Below are 25,199 nucleotides of genomic sequence, written 5' to 3'. Positions count from 1 at the left end.
ATTTAATCACAGATTCAGTTGGGAGCAACCCTTTTGGGCTTAAGAGACCTTTTGAATACTTATTTATTCATGCAGGAATTTGGGAAGTACAGTGGTACCTCGGGTTACATACGCTTCAGGTTACATACACTTCAGGTTACATTTACATTGCAGACTCTGCTAACCCAGAAATATTACCTCGGGTTAAGAACTTTGCTTCAGGATGAGAACAGAAATTGTGTTCCAGGGGTGCTTCAAGTTAAGAACAGTTTCAGGTTAAGAACGAACCTCCGGAACGAATTAAGTACTTAACCCGAGGTACCACTGTGCTGTTCTCTCTTGCTGGACTATATATAATTTTTATGTTTTATTGCTGTTGCTGGTTTTAGATTGTTTTATACCAGGGATGAGGAACCTTTTTCCAGCCTGAGGGCGACATGCCAGTGGTGACCACTGGGCCAGAGACAAAACATGGCAGAGCAATGAAGTTCCCTACTCCATTTTTTATAGGGTATTTATTTTGCTGCACCCCAATCTGGTGGGTTTTTTTTCGAATTAAGAAGAGGCTAAAATTCCACTGAAGAACTATGGGAGCTATCCCATACAGTTCCAGATGGACCATCAAACCTAGAGGATGAACACTCAGACAAGCTTTACAGGAATAGTTCAGCTCACATTTATCTGGTCACAGACCAATGTATTGAACCCATTTTTTTAAAAAAAAATTAAGGGTATGCCTTTGTTATATAGACTACAGCCCAATCACCCTTCCAAGCCTTCCTGCTATCACAGGATTTGATGGGGTGGAAATGGCCCTCTACCCCAGGGGTCGGCAAACTAAGGTCCGTGGGCTGGATCAGGCCAAAGTGCCTTAAGGATCCGGTCCGCGGACTGTTCATGGGTTGGTGTGGGGATTCTGTTTGTTCATTCCCCCCCCCCTGCGCCATGTCATTCCCCCCTCCCTTACACACACCACAGCGGTGCCTCCTCCCTCCTGGCTTCTCCCTGCCCTGCCTAGAGGAGGAAGGGGGCTGGGCTAAGCTGACTGAGTGCCATTTTAAGCAGCCCTTCTCCGGAGCCAGCCCTTTCATGAGCCCTTCTCCGGAGCAGCCCCAGGGAAGGTAAGCTCAGTGGCTGGGGCTGGGGGGTGGGGAGAGGACTACTTGCCCCTGTCGCCTCTTCTTCCAGCTCACCCCCCACTGGTGCCGCTTCTCTGGCCCACCACAAGGGACAGTCGACCAGCCTGTGGCTAAAATTTTTTGCCAACCCCTGCTCTACCCAGCCCCAAACAGCTCTGCTATCTTCTGTTCCCCAGTGTGCAACCTGTAGAAATTCCCCCAAACAGAGCATGTTGGAAGGCAACATGGGATCCCCTGGCTCCAGAGCTGGATCCTCTGCCATCCCATACCATCATTGGGCTCAGCTGCTGTGTCCGCTCCTGGTTTGCCTGCCTTGTCTTCTACCCCAGCCCCAGTGTAAGCGGCAGAGTGGTGGATGCAGCAGAGGCTGTGCTGCTTGGTCACACCCTGCTGCTGCCTGGCTGGGGTTAGGATTGCTCTGTTAATGTCAAACTGAATTACAAATCTGATGGCAAGTCAAACACAGAGACATTCTGATATGGCGTACTGAAGAATTAAATAATACAGGAAGACATCCTTATAGATTTTGCTCATATGTGGTTTGTCAGAGCCTAAGGCTCTTCCAACTATATTTTTTAATGCTAAGTACTTCATTTCATTCACAGTTTCAGTTATTGTTCTCTACATATTCAAGCGCTATTAAAATAAAGCTGATTTATTGGGCAATCACTCTTATTAATAAACGTCAAAACCCAGAGTATTGGGGGGGAGGGGGATGGTATAAGTGGCCAAACAGAAAATCTGCCAAGTGAAACAGAAATAACAGAAAGATTTTAGGAAACTGCACATTTATGGGGAGCAAAATAGATACAGAAATAAACAATGCCAGAAAATGGATTTATGAGTGGCTTCTCAAAAAGCACATCTTGGCTAGGGCTAAACGAAAATTGAAGCCTTCAAAAATAATTGCAGGTTCCATGATTTTACCCTGCATCACAATTCTTTCATTATCTCCTTCTGGAAGGATATTCATTAACTCCAGTCATCATCTTTCTCTTTCTCTCCCTCCCCCACCCCCCAGCAGTACTGAGAGAAACCATTTTGTGGGTCATAATTCAGCTGTCAGACACTAGGAAGATGTGGGTCCTATTCTTACTTCATATGGCAAAGTGGAAGGACTGATATACATTCAGGTGTTTGTAGATAAAAGCTTTAATGATCGTACACGGATGCCAGGGGCTCCCAGCTGATACAATGCTAAATACCTTATTGTGCATCTTGGAAACATTTCTTCCTTGGACTAGTGGGCATATTGCTGTCTCACGTGCACCAGTTTATATAAGGCTGCCCAGAAACCAGCTAGCATACCAATGGAACAAGGGAGCAGAGGAATGAATCATATTTTCCAGCTGAAGCATAAAGGAGTTTCTGTGCAGAAGGATGCTTGGATATTTCTGATGATGATCCTTCCTTCTTAGAAAAAAGAATCTTGTGAAAATAGAAAGGATGAGCTACTATAGTGTATACCTGTGTCTGAGAACAGTTCCTCCCCCCCGCCTTTTGGGGAAAAGACAATATCCGGAACACAGAATAATCTACTACACTGCATGCTCACTGGCCTTTTAAATATCTCAATAGTTTTGGCATTCTTGGGCCTTTTAGGCAGTACCAGCTGTGGGTGTCAAGAGGCACAGAGGGTTAAAGCTCTAGGTGCCGCAAACAGGGCACAAAGTGTCTGCCAGCCACTTCTTCTCTTCCACACACGAGAGAACAAGAAGATATAATGACCTGAATGCATAGATGGAATTTGCTTCCTACACAAAACACAGAGCTAAAAGGCAATGCATAATTTGTGATGACAGGGTGTGGAAAATCGGATAGCAAGAAATAAGGAGTTACGAGTTGGCCTGGTAAAAAGAATAGGAGTGGCTGCTCAAAATTAGAGAAGAATGAGAAAACGTTCAAAAGGAAGAACCATGAAAAGGATACAAAGATGTTGGATGTAATCAGGTAGGTAGCCGTGTTGGTCTGACGCAGTTGGGGAAAAGAATAAAAAGTTGTCCAGTAGCATCTGAAGGTATCTGAAGAAGTGTGTCTGCACACAAAAGCTTATACCAGAACAAACTTAGTGGATCTAATCAGAATACCATAAACACAATGGATGAGGATTTTCATCAGTTGGAATATTGGTATTGGGAGCTGGTTGGTCTTCCTTAAGGGTAGAGGCTCTAGAGCAGGAGTAGCAGAAACGATGTGCTTAAATGCTGTAGTTAGTCAGTAAGTCTCATTAGCCCCAGATGGCATGACCAATGACCAGGGATGGTGAGAGTTGTAGTCTAACAGCATCTGGAGGGTGCTACATTGGCTATCCATGCTCTAGAGTTCAACATTCAATCAAACAGAAAGCTGGCAAGCAAAGACTGTGTAAGACAAAACCATAAACCTGGGTTCAGGTAACACACAAATGGCTATGACTTAGCTCACAGCAGCAGGAGGACCAGAGGAGCAGCAAAGGCGTCATAATCTCCTCTCTGGGAGTTTGCATGCACTAAGACAAGATCTGCCTTAGCTTTACATGTAAACTGAGCCACTGCCATGCCTAGTTTGACCCTAAGTTGTTTTTAAGGGATGGAGCCCTACAATGAATGTTGGTGAAGCCTGGTTCAGTAACACTAAGCCAACCCATTGTTTAGCCTTGGGTAATGTGGTAGAGGTCAGACTGTGGGGAGGAGTCCTGCAGCTGTGATATCACTCTGTAAGCCTCTCATTTGTTCTTTCACTCTGAGACAGGGTTTGGCTCAGCATTAGCACTACTTGCAAACTGGGTCACTGAGTGATTTCTGTCAGGACTATGGCAAGAAAGGAAAGACTTAAACTTCCCATGCACCATGCCATTTTTAAGTTGATATTTTGCTTTAATGTAACTGTGAACTTTGAGAGGTTGGGTTGCTTATTCGGGGTTAATTACAAATGTTTGTATACCCTCACTAGAGCAATTTCAGAAACTGCCGTGGAGCATGTGGGAAATGTAGTTCGAAAGGTCCTGCCAAATAGGTGAATGACACCTGCACCTCCTACATCTATTATATCTGGCAGTTCTATAATCTCTTGCAGCCAACATTCTGGAGAAATTGGATATAGTCTCATTTATGAGACAGGTTTTCTTCTTTCAGTGTATCCATCTGCTTGCTTATTAGAAATAATAATGGTCATTCAGTGAGACCAGTATTTTTTAATTCAAAGCATATTTCTGCAGTACAAAAAGCATCCCATTACTTCCAGTGTTTCTGCCTTTTGGGTAATGATGCTTTTTAAAATGCCATATGGCAAACAAATTATAAACCATTCTAAACTGGTTCACTGATTTTAAGGCTATCAATGTTTATTCTTTATTGGTGCACATTACCAGAAAAATTAACAGCATCTGCTTGCATATCTAGGATTCTGCAAATCTGTTAAGAATTTAAATGAACCTCTGCTACAGTGGCATGTAAGATTTCTTGTGCTGGATATATGTTCTTTTAACTTAACATTTCAACAGTTAACCATTGATAAGAATGAACACATTTCTGATGGCACATCCTTCCTTCAAATCCTTCATAAAAAAATCTCCTTCTTCTTTCAACTAGCCTTTTAAATGGAGATCTTTATGCTGATTTGCACCTGTAATTATTCTTATACAGATATATTTAATTGTTTTTAATCAAGGATTGTTTTCAGTTTGTTTTATTGTATTGTTCTATCACTGATGTGTTTATTGAGCTCCTTCAGGAGGAAGGGGAGGATATAAATATTATTCTTAACAACAACTTTGTTGGCACAACTTCTTAGTCCTTATTCTCTAGTGAAGCGAAGCTGAAGTACCTATAACTGAACTAAAACATATTCTTTCCTTGTTTAACTTCACCTTCAACTCCTCTTCCTTTATCACCTCTACTGCATTGAGAATTGAGGATAGGGCAAAGGCCTGCATTATTATTTATAGAGCCAAACCCTCTATAATCTACATATATTATTGTTGTTGCTCATAGTGATTACACTGAAATGTTGCTATTATGCTACACCTACTGTTGTACTTATGAAGTATGTAGCAAAGGTATACAACCACTTTTCCAGCTCTTCCTTTAAAATCTGACACCATCTTATTAAAAAAGAGAGGAAATAATTGCAGGGATCAGGACTCAAATGTAACAAGGTGAACTGTTCAAGTCCATAGAGCATGTTTAATGGGTTTCTTTATGTTTGAGAGCCGGCCCTATAATGTAGTTCAATGAGCAGTAGCAGAACAGCTATAGTAAAAATGACAGGAAGGACAGTATTTGCAAAAAAGTGGGGGGGGGGGGGGCTCAGGCTGCACAACTGGGATATATGGTACATTTACACAACACCCAAGTTCTGGAATGACTTGAAGGGCAAGCAGTAGTATTTCGACTAAGCTGTATTTGCTGCTCTTCTAGGAACAAGAAATAAGACAGTGAAGTCACACCTCCTGCCAATGGGCAACCAGGGGTGCCTTTGTGGCCTATGTACATATTTCCTTATTTTAGCAGGCAATAAACCTCCATCATCATGGGACATGGGTTGCAGGCAGATATACCCTGCACTTCTCTTTTATCATGCAAAGCCAAACTTCTGCATCTTCCCTCCACTCTCAGGGGCAGGTACAGGCATATTCTCATGTGAAAAAGTTATTTATTTATTTCATTTCTATACCATGGATCACAGAGTGGCTTACAATATAAATCTGAACCTTTTATTCTGAATGAAGGAGGAAAGATGTGGAAGAATGGAGAAAGGGTGGGCCATCTGCAATTTGTTTGTAACTGCTATGCTCCATAATATCAGAAGAAACCTCCATTGTGCACTTCTCTTTTGGCTCAAATCCACAGCTGCTTTGGACAAAGTACAGATTGTTGGTTTCTTTTCCAGTCCCTGGAGCTATCTTTAATTCTGAATGTGTTACGTCCAAGAGCAAAAGAGCATAGAGTGTTGCGGCTTCTAAGCTTCCAACCCTTGAGTTTTCTCTATCTCTACTGGGTGCCATTGTTAGTCTACGGGGCTAAGAGTGGAAGAAAAATCTCCCTTTCATCCTCCTGCCTGTGTACCTGTTCTCTCATTCTCTGTCAAGTCCTCACATTTGAAGTGAAAGAATTCCCGCATAGGTTTCTAAGGGGAGAAAAGTGAGTCAATATTGTAATCTCAGAGGAGAATAGAATCCTAATGGTTATTTTAAAAACTTAATTGTTGGCTATAAATCCCTTCCATTTTATGACTATAAACATGTTCTGCCAATATCTCCCCCCTCCTCCACTTTAAATTCAGGAATAAGACTTCAAGTTGGTAAACCTGCCACCTGTGCAATTCCTATCCCCCAATCCTACTTCCTAGTCACACCGAGCAGTTAAAAATACACATTCCCAGCATTAAAATGAACCCAGACTTTGAAATTAGAACTACTTACTTCTGCTGATTACTGATCAATTATGTGAGACTTTCAGGGTGCAGTTCAATCCACCAGCAGAGGTATATTGGGAAGTGGCAGAAGCCTAATTATGTTGGTGGAACGCGAAATAAGCTACTGGCCTGACAGATCTGCCAGTAGAACTCCTCTGACATACCTGTAGAATACTCTGCTTGCAGAGCTATTTCACCAGTGAAAGTATGTTGATGAAATTGGGGTGAGCTATGGATGGGATAGTCCGTATAGTTAAAGCCATGGTTTTCCCAGTAGTGATGTATGGAAGTGAGAGCTGGACCATCAAGAAGGCTGATCGCCGAAGAATTGATGCTTTTGAATTATGGTGCTGGAGGAGATTCTTGAGAGTCCCATGGACTGCAAGAAGATCAAACATATCCATTCTTAAGGAAATCAGCCCTGAGTGCCCACTGGAAGGACAGATTGTGAAGTTGAGGCTCCAATACTTTGGCTACCTCATGAGAAGAGAAGACTCCCTGGAAAAGACCCTGATGTTGGGAAAGATGGAGGGCACAAGGAGAAGGGGACGACAGAGGACGAGATGGCTGGATAGTGTTTGCGAAGCTACAAACATGAGCCTGACCAAACTGCGGGAGGCAGTGGAAGACAGGAGTGCCTGGCGTGCTCTGGTCCATGGGTCACGAAGAGTCGGACATGACTAAAAGACTAAACAACAAATGGATGGGAAGCGTAGGAGCACACTTATGCAAAATCTTCTATGCACCCAGAACATGGCTGCAAAGCTTTAGACAAGCTGCCAACCTGGTGTAAGGAATTTACCTCCCAAAACAAAGTAGCCACCTCTGGTCACCTTCCATCCTACCAATATTGCCGTAGCAGAGCATAGGATATGGCATAACAACTCCTATTCACAGCACACTACCACCAATATAACACCCCATATAGGGAGACTATAAGACACATGACATGGGGCCCTTTTCTCTGACTTCATTTCACATGTACTTGGAGCTCCCAGAGTGGTATTCTGATGATGGGAAACTATGGAAGAAGGATTACTTGGCCCATCTAACAATGGAGGCTTTGAAATGAAACTCTTAACAATTAGGACATACAGAGATGTATGTTGTGTAGCATTGTATCAACAACACTATCATTCCCTGCCCCGCTTTATTTTGGCCTAAGGTAATGGGACCTAACTGCCAAGAGTCAATTATCTGTATTAAAACTGCCCAGTTTATGAAGTCTGATTTCTGAAGAGCTTAAATCAATAATTTTAAACAGGTCACTGATTATATGTCAGAGTGCAATAGCTGTGCTTTGGATTTTTAGAGAGAGGGGGAGAAAATGTGCAGACTAGCTTCAGAAGCCCTGGAGAGGAAACGTGGTGTTCACAATAACAGCAAACTGATTAGCAGCTTGAAAGTAAGGCAATTACAAATATGAGAGAGATCTTGACATCATTAGAATTCCAAGAGCACAAATACATTAGCATCCCAGGAAATACAAGACAATAAAAACCAGCAATGCAATGCAGGAGCATAAGGCTTACTTATATAAAATGGTCACATTTCAGTAAAGAATGAAACTGAGCCCTCCTGAACTCACCCCAACACACATCACCATTACACACACACATTCAATCACCACATAATACAGCCGGGAAGCTTGAGATTATGTACCGGTTAGAAAATGGGTGAGTCCTTTTCACAAATAACTTCTTTGCATGAACGAGATAATTATGCATTAAGAATTGCACATTCAAATCATTGTATGTCCACAGAGGAAAGTAATTCCTGTGCCAATCAACAGTGAAAAACAAAAAAACCAAATTTAAATCCAGGAAACACAAGGCTTAAGGATGGATTTAGGTAGCCTACAGACATTCTGTTGAACATCTAATCCAAACAGAGATGTATTTCATTGGTATTCCAGTAGTGGCAAACCTGAAACTTGCATGAGTGGATTGTCCTTAAGTTGCATCCAGAAACACACAGGAGATAAATTCCAGGGCAGAACAACAGCACAATCCAGCTGTTTTTGTAGAAATGATTGGATCTCAAGGATACTTTTAGCACTTCATCAGACACATATTGGCCAGTAACTACTGTGATGTACATCACATAATACAGCAATAAATATGGAAGAGAATACTATTTGTCTGTAATGTGCCGGTGAAATGTCAGGGATTTTTAAAATTTGTAATGGAACTGGTTGGTTACTGCACAGTAATTTACAAAACTGCATGCTTTATAATGCTGGTCACCAGCCTGGGAAGCTGTCCTCTTATATATGCCAGAGTGCCAGCAGTGCTTGTTTGCAGTAGACACCATGCAGTGTAAAGATGATCAATAGCATCTGCTAAAATTTTAATGAGGCAAGACCCAGGGAAGGTTAATTGTCCCACATGTTCTCCTTGCTAGTAACAGAGTCTTAATGAAAAACCATTTCAAGCAGCTTTATTTTTTTCTTATTTAAGGGTTTTCAGGACACCAGTGCAGAATGGTATTCTTCTGCCGTGCTTTTGGGTGCAGCAGAAATGTTAAGTTCTAAGGGAGAAATGTGGCCGTCACATTGTTAGAAATCTAGTGTGGTACCCATCGGTTTATAATATGCACTTAAACTACTTTCCAGTTGAATGGTTGCAGATTCTTTGCTTTTTACTCAACTGGCAGAAACTGATATGTACAACCCCAGCAGGACTGCTAATGTGCCTTATTATCGTCTCAGTATGAGATCTGGAAAGAATCTGCTGCACAACCCTGTATAGAAGGGGTTCTCAATATGGTGGTTTCCCCCTTGAAGGGAACATGGATATGTATGTTCATTAAGCAAGTAATGCCTTCCTGACATCCAGCCAAGACCTGGGTGCATTATATATCCCTGACAAAGGACTGAACGCAAGGGCTGTGACAGCACCCCCACTTTCCTAACATCCTAATATGATTTGAGAAGAAGGGAGCTAGAGAGAGTAGTCACTTTGTGGTTAATGGTATTTTCCTGACCATAGTTTATGGATAGGATTAGAGATATGTTCTATTCCTCTTATAGTGCCAGTGTTCAGATTAGTATCCAACAGATCAACACAAGCAGCGGCAACAGGCTGTATAAATGAGGTTATAACTAAGGATCTTGGCATGTTCATCTGTACAACAGATGACAGCACAAAGATAAAAGGGTCGGAAGCCAGAGTCAGGCATTAAGGATGGAGGATGATCTAAAAGTTTGAGAAACTGCTGTAGAGTCTCTGGAAATTCTAGATGCTATGATAAACTCCTAAACTACCCACATGTAGAATCTCTATGTGCTCCAGCCAATCAGAATTTATTAAATAACTTTCCTAAAGTACTTGTGGCTTCCATGAATCTGTGATTTACCAAAACTGATCTGAGTAGAAATGGAAATAAATGAATATACTGTGCTGCTCTATATTCTTTATGAATCCAGGCATATGTTACCGTTATAGACAGGTTATTATTGGGCTATATGAATTTATAGAGTAATGGAAGGCCAGATATTCCTTTAGCATTTTACTTTCCTCAAGGCAGGTGAGTTTTGGTCTGCTAGGTTAATGATTCCATCATTTGATAACACTGTTTTCTTGAGTGATAGATTTCATCAGCGCTTTACCAGTATTTCCTTGCCAACATATGGTACTGCATCACAGCACTGACTCTTTTATTTCTGTATACTGCACATGAGAGCAAGACAGCTCTGACACCTTTTCCTTTAGCACATTTGATGGGTGTACTCTTTGCTGTGGGAGATTTTTTTGCACTCAAAATGAAACAAAAATTGCATTTAACAGCAGTCTTTCCAGGGGTAGCATTACACTATTGTTTACGGTGACCTTTTATTTTCAGATGAGGAAGCAAGCTAAAATATCGCTGGCACACAAGCACACAAAAAGGGAAAAAGGGAAAAGAACAGAAATGTAGCAAGGAAAACGAGAATACAGCAGACGATGATGCTGAAATTCTAAAGCCATGTTTGGCACAATTGTTTCATCATAAACTGGCAACTTTGGCAAAATGTATTTAAAGATATTACAAGCGATACAATCACAAAATATAACAAATATGCATGGTTTTTTCCAGTGCAATTTTTTTTTTACTTTCACAGCACTATTCCAATACAGATGAGAGATCATAGAAAGGTTACTGCAAAAAATGAAATCTTTACAGAACATGTAAAGCACCAGTCTTCATGAGAAAGTAATTTATATTGGAGAAAGGCACAACAGTAAATTATACACACTCTTCCAAAGCACCACTTTCTCAGTTTTCAAAGCATTCCCACTGGGCTGCTAATGAGTAAAAGAAGTATCACAGAAGATCCTAATTCCATGTTGCAACTACTTTGACCCTTTGTAATAATATGAATTCAGTGAGACTATAGTATAATTGAATGAATGGAACTTTATTGTTTAATCTGGGGTCACCAACCTAGCGCCCACAGTCACTACGATAACTGTGAAGGCCTTCACAGTGCTCCTGGGCAGAGCATCTAGATGCTAAGATTTATTTGCTTTCTTTAGTGTTTTTAAGGTTCTAGCCCTCCTGAAAAAGGAAGTTGCGTGTCGAGGTCCCCAGGTCCACCCCAATAACTCACACATCACACAGAATTTTTGTTTAAGGTTTTTGGCATAATTTTGGCCACAACTTTATTAAAATACAAATTTGTGAGTGGTTGCTTAGGCATTGGTTGCGACTATCTGCCCCCACAATGTGAAAGTCAGAATGGGGGAATATACTTGGGGGTTACGTGGAGCAGGGAACCTGCCCTCACCCCAAATGCAACCAGGAGCTCATTGCTATGGCCCGAGCCCCCTTGACAGAGTGGACAAGCAATAGTTAGCCCCCAATTCCTTTAACGGAATCCCTTGCAGCAGCATTAGAGGGACAGGCACAGCCAATCCATGCCCCTCAACCAACCAAACCATAAACCAATGCCTAACCGCAACCTTACAAGTTGTGACGATTTGCTACGCAGTAGGCAAAAACCAAATGGCCCCAGCCAATCAGCCAGATGGACAAAATTCCTACCAGGCCCCCGCTCCAAAGCAGATGACCCCATGACAGGCATAGCAAGGTCAAAGCGAACAACCCTATTCTAGGGAGGGAGGGACGGGCAATCCGCTGCATGGGTGAAAAGAGGAAGCCCTAGCCTCGTGCAAGGAGTTTTAGCATTTATGGCTGTCAATCAATAAATGGCAACATTAATTTCTTCCCAACAACAAGGGAAGCCCCAATCGCATCAGTGGCCAACGATCAGTTAGCCCGCCCCCAACTTTGGAGTGTCCTGGCGGCCCCCACCGCAACACATGCTCTCCATGAAGGAGAACACGCTTTGTGAAGCAAAATGTGCAGGTATCCTTGTAAGCAATTTCTATGAAATAAGCCAGGCTGGCTGCTCCTGTCAGTAGCTGTTTTAAACCAATAGGTGAAGCTATGTTGTTGAGAAACCAAGCATTATGGATACTTATAAAACAAAGCAATTCTATAGAGTGAATATAATATTTCTTTTACCTTGATCAAAAGGCTTGTTTGGATTCCAGTTTCTGAAATAATCATCCTAAAGGGAAGAAAATAGGAGTGAAAACAGTTAAACTGTTAAAATGAAATGTAGGTATTCTTTTGGGCAAGTCTTTTATTTATTTCTTTGTTAAATAAATATGCAAAGCTCTTTTTCTGTAATCCATTTACTGTTTGGCCTCAAGATAAAACAAAGTTTAAAAATTTAAAATGTTGCTTTCAAACATATACACACAAAATATAACACAGAAAATGAAGATGTATTTCATAACTCAAAATACTGTGCTATCTTAGTGGCTCCAGGGTTGTGTATATATCCAGGGAATTTCAAAGAAGCCTAACCAGTGAAGGGAAAACTCCTCTTGGCTTCATTTGGAATTGGGCTCATCTAGCCCAACCAATTTTCTTTTAAAGTCAGCAGAGAGCTTGGTTATTTTTGAGTGCAATCCCAAACCTTTTCAGGCTATCATTGCACGCCCAATGACATAATGTGGAGAATGACATGGCTGAAATCCTTCCCCATAACCAGCTCACTTTTCTCCCTTACTCTACTCCAAAATTTATACCTGGAATGGATTGGGAAAGGAAGAGGGTTAACTTCGGTTGTATCTGAGTTAGAGGAAAACTCTGGAAGTAATATTGCTTCATATTACAGCTGGGCTTTTTAATTTGCTGATATTCATATTCAAAGCAAAGGCATTATGAATTGCAGTGACTAAATTTGATAGCAAAGGTTCTTTTACCCATTACACACGTTAGTGATAAGTGACCTTTCCTCTGTCTCTGGCATGTATACCTGTAGAAATCAGCACTAGCAACATATTTACAAACGAAATCTGTGAAACTGGCCTTTGTGGTAAGGCATCTGTTTAAAAGCTATGCATAAGGAACTGTAATACTGTGCAAGTAGTGAACACAAGACAAGCAGAGGCAGAGGTTGCTTCCTTTCTCAACAGGGCCACACACTGGCTGCTATTAGCTAAGTCTCCTCCTCCTCCTCAAGATGCACAATCAGGATTCCATTTCACAATACCAGATTTTGTAAGCATGGCAAATGGCTCTTCCTGGGTGTGCATATCCTGCATGGGAGAGAAATGACTGGGTGTAGGCCTCATATTTCTGTGCCAGAGATGATAAAAATACTACAGGTTTGGTTTAGTTTTTTTTTACATTGGTATTCTTCTCCTGTAAAGCACTCTGGGATAATAAAGAAGTCATGAAGGGTGGCATGCAAATGACATTTAAAAAACCCAATATTTTCAACTACTTAACAAGCAAAGGATTTAGTGAGCTGTCTTGAATTTAACAGTTTAACTAGTCAACCTTAGTACATTCCCCATCCCCTACATTTATCTACATTTTAAAAAATGAATTAAAGTTGCCTTGCTATTGTCTAGTCATACCGCACATGTTAATTTTAGTGATCTTGGATTATATCCAATACATTCTGGGGTAGACCCATTGAAATCAATGGATTTAAATTATTAAATCTATTGATTTCAGTAAGTCTACTCTGAGTATCACTAATATTGGACATCATTTTGTTCAAATAAAAAACAAATTATTATCTCTTAATGAAGCAAAATGATTGCTACTTGTCCCTTTTGCAACCTTCAGTCAATTGATTCTGAGAGCTTCTCTTCATCTCTCTCTCCATTTCAGTCCCCCTCTGCTGTGGACTATGTATAACTTCTTCACTTGCTCCTTTCATCCTTTCCTCCAGAAGTTTTTGGTGAAAGCATTTTAAAACAGATTTTAAAAATCCATTCCCTTTACCCCCATCTACATTCCTTCTCTTCCTCTCCTGTATGGCTGAGGTTCCACTAATTGCTTCATTTTCTGATTATTCACTCATATTTGTCTTTCATGATTCTCTCTTTCCACTCTACTACTCACGCCCCTCACTCAATTTTCTCTTGCTTCCTGACATCCATTGCCCTAGCATTCCTTTTTCTTGCATATTTGCAATTATTCTCTATATGTTCTCTCTTTCATTCCTGTATGTCTACCCTTGTTACACCAAAAAAAGTGCTTGGTTCTCATTCCCCACTCTCTCTCATTGTTCTTCTCTTTCTTGAGGATACTGCTCTTTTCCAATGTCTTACTTTCCATCCTCCAAATGTTGTCACTTTTTGTTTTGTTTTTAAGCTGCTCAGCCTATCTTCTCTTCCGCCAACCCTCTTAGAGAAAGAAAGCGTAAGGGTAAAAAAAAAAAAAAGCAAGCAACAGCTACATGAATGCAACGCTGCCCACTTGCTTCCAGCTCAGAAAAGGTATGCTCCTCACAGTTCACTTAGCCAAATGTTTTTGAGTACAGCTCTCGTGTGACAGTACAGAGATAATTCTAGAAAGTACAGCCTTTCCATAGGTCATCTTCGTTTTCAAATTGGTTTTAGTTCTTTTCACTCTCTAACTTCTATTTCTAGTAATCTTATTGCAGCAAGATCTCTTCTCTGTATTCCTTCTTCTGGTTCTTTAGCCTCCAGTCCAGCTGACTGACCTACTTCCATTGCTTGCTCGAGTATTGGAGTTAAGCAGTAACTTTCTTGTCATTACTTCAGAGTTTCTAACAATGGTTCTGCTTAACCACCTCTTCTCCTTTCTGAAAGAACTGAATACTGGGCCCTTTTCTTTTCACCCCTGACATTCTCCCTTTTGGCTCTTTCATCTGCTTATTTGCTCTCACATACCACATTTATATTGAGTTACAACTATACTAACCTACACCCAAGCCATTTCTCCTTTTCATGTTCCAACCCCCTGCGGTTTTCTGATACCCTTCGATTCATATGAATAATATCCAGTTTCCCAAACTTAATTTGGGTCAAAATTGAGCTTCTGATTTTTCCTCCTTATGCAGAACTTTCTCTTGTACGTGTTCATATTGTTTTTCTCCTCAAGCTTAATATCTAGGCATTCTCATTTCCTCCATATGTCCAATGTCTTTCAAAGTCTTAACATTTAAGGTAAACAATTCACTACCAAATGAAGTAGACTGCACTTATTCATGGTCAGTATTTTCTCCATTTTCTGCACAGATAACTTGTAGCATTGTTCTTGTTGGCATTGCTGCTTCTGCTCTCAAAATTCTATAGTCTGTATTCAACTCTGCCACCTGCCTAATATATTCTACTTGCCTTTCAGCTCATGCAATTCCCATCCCCACTCTGGTTATACTGCTCCTGTCAGTTGGTTCCTCTTCCTTCTCATCAGTGCTTTAAGCTACTTGTATTTAAATAATTTTGCATTATCTTTTCCCCTCTCTATCATCTCTTATTTCTATACACACTTCTTCCTAAAGCCTTCACTCTAAAGGTACCAATCTTCTAGTTAAACCTAAGTACACTTTTTCTATTCCCCACCTACTTCCATTTCTCATTCCCTGGAGTGCTCTTCCATTTAACAGCTGACTCTCTTTTACATTGAAGTAAAAACTCCTTTACATTCTTGCTTCTCCCAACTGCTGCTCTTCAACCCCTTTTTACCGTTCTTCCATTTCCTCCCTAATATCATCGTGCCTTTTTGTTAGATTGCAAGCCTACAGACAAAGCTTGCTTAATTTGTGCGCAACTTGCTAATTTGTATGGCATTAGGCATATTTTGAAGGTGATACTAATGGGGCTTTTTCCTTCCATAAGATCTACATACCTCCTGATTGTAATAAAACCTCAAAGCGGTTTACGAAAGGGCAGAGCTGTATACAGTATAAAAGGTGTGAGCTGGAGTGGGAAATTGTTCACATGCAGATCTAATCACATGAAGCAGGAAATGACAGCTAGTTAAGAATAAGAAGATATTTTCAATGTACATATTCTAAACTAGCATCATTTTATTTTAGCAGCTTCTGCATCCCAGGGCTTCTTCTAATGCTGTGGATTCACTACTACTGCTCAACTGAACAAATGACTTGCAGAAGCATATTTCCCTCTCACAAAAAGTATTATTAGACCTGACCCCCGCTTTAAGCTTAATTGCTTTTAATTTATTCCTATACAAAATGCAATGCTTTAGTATTTCTTAGGTGTCTTTTCTTCCCCAAGCTATTCATTACTTACATTATCTAAATTGAGAGGAACATACTCATTTAACCCACTGCACTGTAGGGGAAGGCAGCACAATGATTCCATCTAGTGTGATGAGAATGCTATCCCCAGTTCTGCTCTGGAAAGTTGGGGGAACTCCAACAACAGATTTAGGGAGCACACAGGGGGACGAGGGGCACTGATGGAACCTTAGTTTTAATGCTATGTTCAATACAACTCAAAGTCTTTTAGGAATAAAAGCATGTTTGTGTATGGGGGAAAATACATAGATAAGGGAACTGTGGGGGGTTTGTTTTTGTTTTTAGAGAAACCTTCTCTGATCTATAAACTTTTAGCATGTAGAAAACTACATGCTTTCTTGTGCTCTGACATGGTGATACTATGTTAATGGGAGACACTTTATAAATATTTTAAATAATTAAAGATTAACAGCGGCATTTATTCTGCTATTACTGCTTTATTAACTGAGCACTGGAAAAGTCCAAGGAGTGCTCACTTAGTGAAGTTTGTGTGATTAAATGCCTGTACCAGTTTGATCTTCCTTCCCTACTGGATCAATTTGCCTAGAGCCATTTTGCATCCAAATGTTAAACCAGGGATGACAATACAGAAGTTTAATGGGCAGCATTCAGCTACATTTTGCTCTTTTCTGTGGGTCTACTCTGAGGAAAGCTTAGTTGAATACCACCTGATATAGTTTCCAAACAGAATGAACTATTGCTCCATACTTTCCAGTCTATTTCATAGACCAGAGACCAGAAAATGAACAAGTTTTGGAACAAAGAGGCTAAACCATTATTTAAAATGTTGACTGTGTATAAAATGACATGCAGTACCTTTTAGGTATTCAATTGTTAACAAGAAGAAGCAAACATACCTCAACTTCCTGATGACGTAAGCATAATAAATGAGGAAACATAAAAGAATGAATTTAAATATTGGGAAAGAATGCAAACATTTTTCAGTCGTCGTCCCCCCAACAATTCAAAGATACATTTGATGCAAGACAAAATTTAAAATTAGAATATCCATTTATACTTTCTAAATTCCAATGCAAGTCATCTAGCTACTTCCTTTACCTAAATAAATATACAGTTCTGTAGGCAATAAAATTCTATTTTGAAAAAACAAAACTGTAATAAAATGTCATGCTTGACAAGTATAGGAAAACTAAACAGAAATGAGCTTATCTTTCATGAGCTCTTAATGTTATGTTGAATGATTTTGCCATAGTTGTGGATAAACCTAGACCTGAATTTTTTAAGTCCTATGTTTTGTGAAATTAGAAAGGGTAGGGGGAGGGAGAAACCCCCCAATGCTATTTACTATTAGAACTATACTCCCTAAAAGTAATTGATCTGTAGTGGCCTCAGAAGGGTCTTTGCCCATCTGAGCATTTGGAATCTTAATTCACTAGTACAAGTGACTAGTAAAGGTAAAGGGACTCCTGACTGTTAAGTCCAATCGTGGACGACTCTGGGGTTGCGGCGCTCATCTCACTTTACTGGCCGAGGGAGCTGGCATTTGTCCATAGACAGCTTCCTGGTCATGTGGCCAGCATGACTAAGCCGCTTCTGGAGAACCAGAGCAGCACACCCGCCAGAACGGTACCTATTTATCTATTTGCACTTTGATATGATTTAAAACTGCTAGGTTGGCAGGGCCTGGGACCAAGCAACAGGAGCTCACCCTGTCCCAGGGATTCGAACCACTGACCTTCTGATTGGCAAGCCCTAGGCTCTGTGGTTTAGACCACAGCACCACCTTTACCTTTCTTTACCTTTACATCAACAGTACATATTATTTAGACATGCAACATTTATGTAATGAAACCAGCAAGGTGAGAGGATTATAAACGATTGGGAATAAGAAATAAATTGTAATATATTGAAACATACCATTTTTAAATGTTTAAAATTTTCTTTAAAACATTTGCAATGCAGTAACAAGCTTTAATTTAAACAACATTAGTAGTTGTATGCTATCTACTAAGTATATCAATAGTTATAAATCAGCTATATGAAGAATATGTTAATCTTAGTGGTGTGCAGGGATCCAGATGGATCCCAAGCAGAATGCTTTGGAGGGATAATAATGTTGTTCAAGGTGAAGCAGGATCTGTCCAACATGCCCTTACCCAAATCAATGTCCCCTGAAGCGTTTTGTGGTGCGCTGGGGATGTGGGTGTCAAAGACACAATTACAGTGCATCTGCTAAAAAGTCAAACTATGTATTTAAGCTTACTATACGGGGAAATTGTGAAAGGGAGGGTTCCAAACCAGATTACAAATCTATTTTGTAATCTGAGGGAATAATTTTATCAGTGCTCTTCAATCACAGTGCTTTGGGAAGAAGAGGTGCTGATGAAATAAAGAGCTTGACTCTTCAGTGTTTCTTTCTCTTTTGAAAGTTCTGTCTCTAAGGAGCAGGATGCAAAAAGACTTCTGGTGGGATTCTCTGGAGGTTTCTTTTGTGTTCCTCATTCCGATCAATACACCCAAACTCTTGTTGCCTACCTTTCCCATGCTCTTCTTTTTTTATTTATTCTATTTTGACTTACTTTTACTGCAGTTGGCTTTTTGAGTCCAAGTGTATTATGGCAGCAGTACTCATTCTTGCTCAGTCATAGTATGGGATAGGAGAATCTGTCCATTTTTGTTTCTTTCGCTTTCTCATTTTTCGAATCTTAAGTTCCGTTCTCCACTTTTGCACATCAATTAGTGAATGTTTTCTTTCAAAATTTCTCAGTAGCTTTTGGGTGCTGGGTGCTGGGAAGGATTGCTCTATTTGCAAATTCTCGTTTTGCTGATTTCATTTAATATTCTAATTTTCTGAGATTAATTTGGGGTTTTCATCAGCTGTACGCCGTGATCATCACAATTATAACAAATAAAGGCTTGACATATCTCCCTTTGCATGTCATGAGTCTATCTCATATATTAGTTTCACCTTTTAAATTGAATTACTGAAATAAATGAACTTTTCCACGAATTTCTAATTTTTTGAGTTTCACTTGTATTTCACACACTTGTCTTCAGAACATTATACTTGCTAATCTAAGACACCAGAGTGAAAGCTTTGAAGGTGGATGTGGGTAGCAGCATTAATAATGTTCAATGTACACATACCAAGTGGCATAGCACCATCAGCATTTATTAAAATAATGTTTGTTCCACTCTTCATCTAAAAAAGGCCCCTGGAATAGCTTATAGATTGCTTAAAAATATTTCAGCCTGTATATTGCCCCTTACCATCATGGATGAAATTAGCTTTAACTTCTCCTGCAACTATCCTAGACATAGTCATCACAACAGAAGTAAAGGCAAATCAAATCACAAAAAATTACTTGCTCAGATTAACTTTGATGAGTTCCAAATATATATAACTCCACCCAGAATCTCATTCTTGTTTTTTTTAACTTCTGCTTTATAAACCTGATAATTAAACTCCTTGAAGCAAGTAAACTCTTTATTACATAGGAACATATTTCACAAATGTTTTGCAAACTTGTCAAAAAAAGGAAGCTTACATAAAATGCTTAGGTTATGAATGGCAAAAACATTAGCTAAATAGGACTATAAATGTCGGATAAATTGCAGTTATCCACTGTACACTAATCTAGCAGCAATGAGATGAATAAAAGAGCTCTAGAGCGAGCGTACTACTCTCAATACATTCTCATATTTGGGGACTGAAATGCTAATCTTAATTTTGCATTAAGTAAATGGCAAGAAATGGCCTTTTGTGCATCAGTGTCCTGGAAAGGCAGACCAAGGCCAGCTGACCATTACTTTCCAGGTAGATCAATAACAGCATAGGAGCTGAAGCAGTGATATCAGCTGAGGCAATCAGCCAATCAGGAGAGTGACTGTGGAATTTAATTGGGCTGCTGACAGTTTAACAGGCAGATAGGGACTTTCTGTCTGAGCAGTCTTCTTAGCACGTATCTGTCAGGAGGGACAGATAGTGAATTGGCCCTCAAAGATAGGGGTTTGACTCTCAGTGGGAGAGGGACTAACAGTGTGGACAGTTGGGATCAGAACTGGGTGCAGTTAGCTAGGAAGGGCAACCCAGTTTTTATTCCCCGAGGGCAAGTTAAATCCAATAAAAGGATGAGTGGGTGTTGCTGGTTAGAACACTCATAGATTTTTTGGGGGGGTGTTGTCTACCTTTGACTTGGTTTGTAAAAGACTGCTGTTTAAAAGTTCCTATGTAAAGAGTTTGTATTTTAAACTAAGTTTTGTGCCACACTTTTGAAACCAGAAAATGTTAAGCATTCATTGACTGTAATTAAATAAAAAAATAGTTTTGTTCCATAAATGCCTCCTCGTGCTTTGAACCTCCAAGCTGAGAGTGAGTTGTCACTGGGTAGTCTTCGCGGAAATACTACACCTTGCTGTTGTTAAAACATGAATGCTGACTCAAACAGTTAACTGTAGACCTCTGCTCTGTGGGTGCAGTGAAAACTTTTATCTAGTAGAACACACATAATATCAGTCACAATACTCAGCATCCATCTTTGTTGAGGCTGTTTGTTACACCTGTGCTTTTTGATCTCCTTGCTTTGTAATATTGAAAATCATCTCAACATCAAAGAAAGGTTGGAGCAGCTGCTTGTTGAAACCAACCTAGCCTATACCATAAACATCTCCCCAAGGTCTAATGCCCATTTAAAGCAAACTCTAGTACCAGCAAATTACACATTTTCCCCTCTTAATTCAAATGGAGATTTCCCAGTTGAGCCTGCTCTAGTAAGAGAGGTTAGTCTCTCAACCTTCTAAGCACACTGTAATTTTCCTAGCTATCATTTTCTGCCCTGTCTCTTGGGAGGTGGAGAATATTCATTCAATTAGGTTGGTTTCCACAGTGAATGGAATGCATATACTATTGGGATATTTCTTGTAATCCCTCCATCCACCCTTTGGCAGAAGGAATAATTGAAGACATGCTGATACATTTGCCAAGGCAGTTGGAAGTCAGGTGATACTACTTGTGCACATGAAAAGATAATGCAAAATATATATGGCAGGGACCATTTTGGACAGCAGTACAGATCTGGGGGAATCAAGATCTCTGAGGTTGCTGCACCTCAGTTGCTTACGAAATTTTAGTAGAGTCACCCGTTTGAAGATCCTTTGGGCATGCATTTGAATGTGTCTATATGTAGAAATGTTTGCTTTTCATAAGTTTATAGATATATAAATTTTGTTTCCTTTATTAAACAATGAAGATAAGATCATATACTTCTGCACAGTATGACACTGAATCTCTCTTATTTGGGATCTAATAATTAACCAGACTATTCCTCCAAGCCTCTTCCTTTTTAACATACTTCATTTCTGAGGCCTTTTAAAATTATAGACCCTTCCCACAGATAAAATGTTTGTCTCTTCACTAACTAGGAGAAACTGACAGTCCAAATCCTGGCTACTTCTCCTCTGCAAAGCAGAAACTATGGATAGCATGGGATCCCAGCTGTTGCAGTCCAATATACAAACTCTCTCAGGCCCAGTCAAGTTGTATAACAGCCTAAGGCTATGATGTCAAGGTGATTTTAAAGGTTTATAAGATTTGATGCTTCTGAGCATTCTTGCATTGGTTTTTTTCTTTTAACATCCAATAGCAACACCCTAAAAATTCTCACCGATTTTGGGGGTGAGCAAGACTGTGTTCACATATCCCTAACAAAGACATGGGTTGGGAACCCCAGTTAGGTAGACAGCCGCTGTGGTGAAGAAGTAATGTATGGGGCAAGAGTTAAGTATCCCTCCTCTCACCTATACCATCTCCCCTGAAAATTGTGTCTTTCCAAAGCCATTTTCTAGAGGAGCTTAAAACTGGGGAATTAGTTGGATGAGAACTCCCTGGAACCACCATTGGCTCATTGCTTGTTTGCAGAACCTGTTCATGGCACTCCTAGGTCTTTTGGTGGCTGCTGGCTGCCATTTCTTCTCTAAGAAAACCCTGCTCTTTACAGAAAAGAACTGCTCTTTACAGAAACCATGTTGATTTGTCCTCAGCAAGGCCTATATACTTAGAATTTGAGATTTAATAATGCCTTTCACTAACGTAATGACAGACTTTAACAGGCCTGTAATTTCTTGGTTTCCCCATGAATGATATCTAAATATACGAGGTCAAAGAAGAACATAAAATTAAAACCTCATTCACTATTGAGCTACCTAGAGCAAGTAACAAGGGTAACAATGGCCAGTAATGAAATATGTGTCCATAGTTTTTGCTTTGTATTATGGAAGCAACTCAAAGTTTTGCTTTTATTGGCTTAACTCTTAATCATTTTGAGAATAATTAATATCAGATAAAACGAGTGCTCTCCAGAAGTCATGGTTCTCTGCAAGTTAAATTATAAATCAAATTGTAATTATGTTCCACAAAGAACTACAAGCCCCACTGGTTAAAATCTATAGGGAAACAAATACCAGTCAAGTACAACCAGTTTATCTCATTTTGACATTTAGTGTTACAAGTGTTCTACCTCAATGGAGATAACTGAAAACACTATGTGGCAAGTTTTTCAAGGAGTTGTATAAATGACCAACTAATTTCTGCTGTTTGTGATAGACAAATATTTAAAAATGCACACAAATTTCAGCTTTAAGGATGGACTAGAATATTGTGTGACGACGCACTGAACCCCCTAGCTCTCCCCAAAATAAATACACCAACACAAGTATATGGGTTAATGGGATAAATAAGGCCACAACTTTATTGGTTACAAATGTGAGCAGTTTGGCTTAGGCAATTGCGTGAAGCAAAACTATATCCTAACTCCTGCCCAACTGCAGGAAGTCTCTTAAGGGTCAACCCCTGGAAGGGGGAGCCCTATGATGCACATAAATTAAGAGCACCCCCAGGGTCACCGTTGGGGTCGTGGCATGACCCTAGCCTACGCCCAGGCTTTGGACAGGAACCACACCCCCGATTCCTTTAACGGGATACCCTTAACGTGGAGGAGCAGACGGAGGAACAACCTCCCCTCCCATAATAAGGCTTACCCAATACCTAACCTTACAAAGTTGTAATGATTGCTACTAGGTAGATGAAAACCAAATGGCTAGAGCCGATTTTGCCAAGTGGAAAAATTCATACCCGGCCCCGACAACTAGGTGACCAACATAAGACTCCAGGGTCACTGCGAGGACCCGGATTCCCACCTGCAAAGCAGCCCCTCCTAAAAGGGGGAGCTGACTAATGCAAAGGAAATCGTCTCATCAGTGCAAACATTTATGTTTGCCCAATGAGACAATCTCCTCTCTCCTCCTGCATGCTGTTCTGGGATTCTTCTGACCCTTTGGAGCAGATGTGGGAGAGCTGTGGGGGCGCAAGGGAGGAGAGAGGGGGAAGGTCTATTGCATTAACTTCTGTTAGTACGTGTTAGCTGAATCTGGCCCTAATTTTTCCTTCACCAAGGATCATACAGCACTCTGAACAATACAGTACCATTGTCATGCACTTTACCTAAACATATAGCAAGCAGTATCTATGTTCTATCAGAGCAGTTTTATGATATGAAACAGACTTAAAAATGGTAATGACCCTAAACCATGGAATGAATGGTTATTTGATGCAGGGATTTTTAGGAATTGGACTCATGGTCATCTAATCAGATGAAGCTGCCATATGGAGAGTCAGGCTTATAGTCTATATCTCCAGGGTCGCAGGATAGGGATCTTTCCCAACTCTACTTGCTGTAATAGGAGATGTTGGCTTATGAACTTGGCATACGAAGCATGTGCTGCTTCTTGTCCACCACAGAGCTCAGATCACTCCTGCCTGAAAACTCTTCAGGATTCCAAAATTTGTGAATATCTATTCATTACTTACAAGACTCTTCCTGTCTCTTTTTACTTCTCCAGTAAGTAAAGTAGCAAAAAGTGATCTCATATGAATATGGATGCCTTGAAGACTATGTATCTATGGGCAAAAGATTTTTTTCTCTCCTTTGGAGGTATTTCCTACATGAGGTATTAAAAGGAATAACAACAACAACAACAACAACAACAACAATTATTATTATTATTATTATTTATTTATACCCCTGCCCATCTGGCTTCCAATAGAATATTAAAAACAAAATACAGCATTAAACATTAAAAACTTCCCTAAACAGGGAAAAACACAGTAAAAGCAACAACACAGTAATGAGCATATTTCTCCATGATGGACAGAAAAGGTGAAGACACTTCAAAATGGTAAGTTTCATTTTTGGTGCAAAATAAGGATGACAAGCATTCTGTCTGATTTTTGACATTTTCCCCTAGCACAAAGCACACTGTTATTTTGCAAAGCTACTTTTTGTTCTCGTTGCAAGAAGGATGTGTTCACATATGATCTGCGGTAGCGGCAGAATGAGCACATGCATTGCTAGATCACACAATACTTTCTTCTTACAGTCACAAGGATATACAAGCTACTGTTCTCACTGTGCAATTTAACTATAAGATCTCACATAAGAAGAATAAAGTGCAACCCTAAGCAGACTTATCCAGAATTAAATCTTTCTGAATGCAGATGGTCATTTCTATTCACTTGCACACATTTACACAGGCAATGACTTGCTGGTGTCTCTTTCCTCTCCTACCTCCAGCTTCTTTCAATAAAGTGGAAAAACTTCTGGGCTACTGTATCTGTACTTGTAAGGATTCTAAGCACTAACTAGTTGCATGAGAGACTGTGTAAATATGCCATGACATGTTTGTTAGTTTTTAAAGTGTAATCTTTATTTTTAACTGATCCTGAAACAGCGAGAAAGAGAGACTAAGTGGTCCTGAAGCCAGTATACCTCTATCAGTTATGAGCCTGAGCTTTTAGATTGTGAAGGTGGCTTCCAGATCTGGACCAGGTTTGTCTGTGCTAGTCTACTGAACATAATGGAATTTAAAGGCTTCCTCCGAGTCTGAAAATGAGATGCCATGTGGTTAGCAGTTAAATGTTGTTGTTGTTGTTAAGACATCACCCTTAGCTTCCACTTTCCTGGCCTTGTAGAGCTTGAGCCAACATGAGATAAACTTAACTTTCGTATTAAACTAGTAGGGTGTTCCCCCCCCCCCATTGAATAACAATATAAAACATATTTTCAAACTTTAACTAAGATGGGCAACCTTTTCTG

The 25,199-nt window shown here is 40.1% G+C and overlaps 1 protein-coding gene across 1 annotated transcript in view; it reads right to left on the bottom strand.

The window, feature by feature from the left end:
* Positions 1–25,199, bottom strand: part of SPOCK1 (SPARC (osteonectin), cwcv and kazal like domains proteoglycan 1) — a 410,736-nt gene that overhangs the window by 263,246 nt on the left and 122,291 nt on the right. Inside the window, 1 exon segment of the mRNA XM_083728616.1 lies at positions 12,021–12,066. Within this exon segment, the coding sequence (XP_083584742.1) occupies positions 12,021–12,066 (46 nt within the window).

Source organism: Podarcis gaigeae (assembly GCF_964106915.1).
Source record: "Podarcis gaigeae genome assembly, chromosome: 2".
NCBI classification, from domain to species: domain Eukaryota; kingdom Metazoa; phylum Chordata; class Lepidosauria; order Squamata; family Lacertidae; genus Podarcis; species Podarcis gaigeae.
Note: the sequence above shows the minus strand (reverse complement) of the source record. Positions and strands in the feature narration are given on the sequence as shown.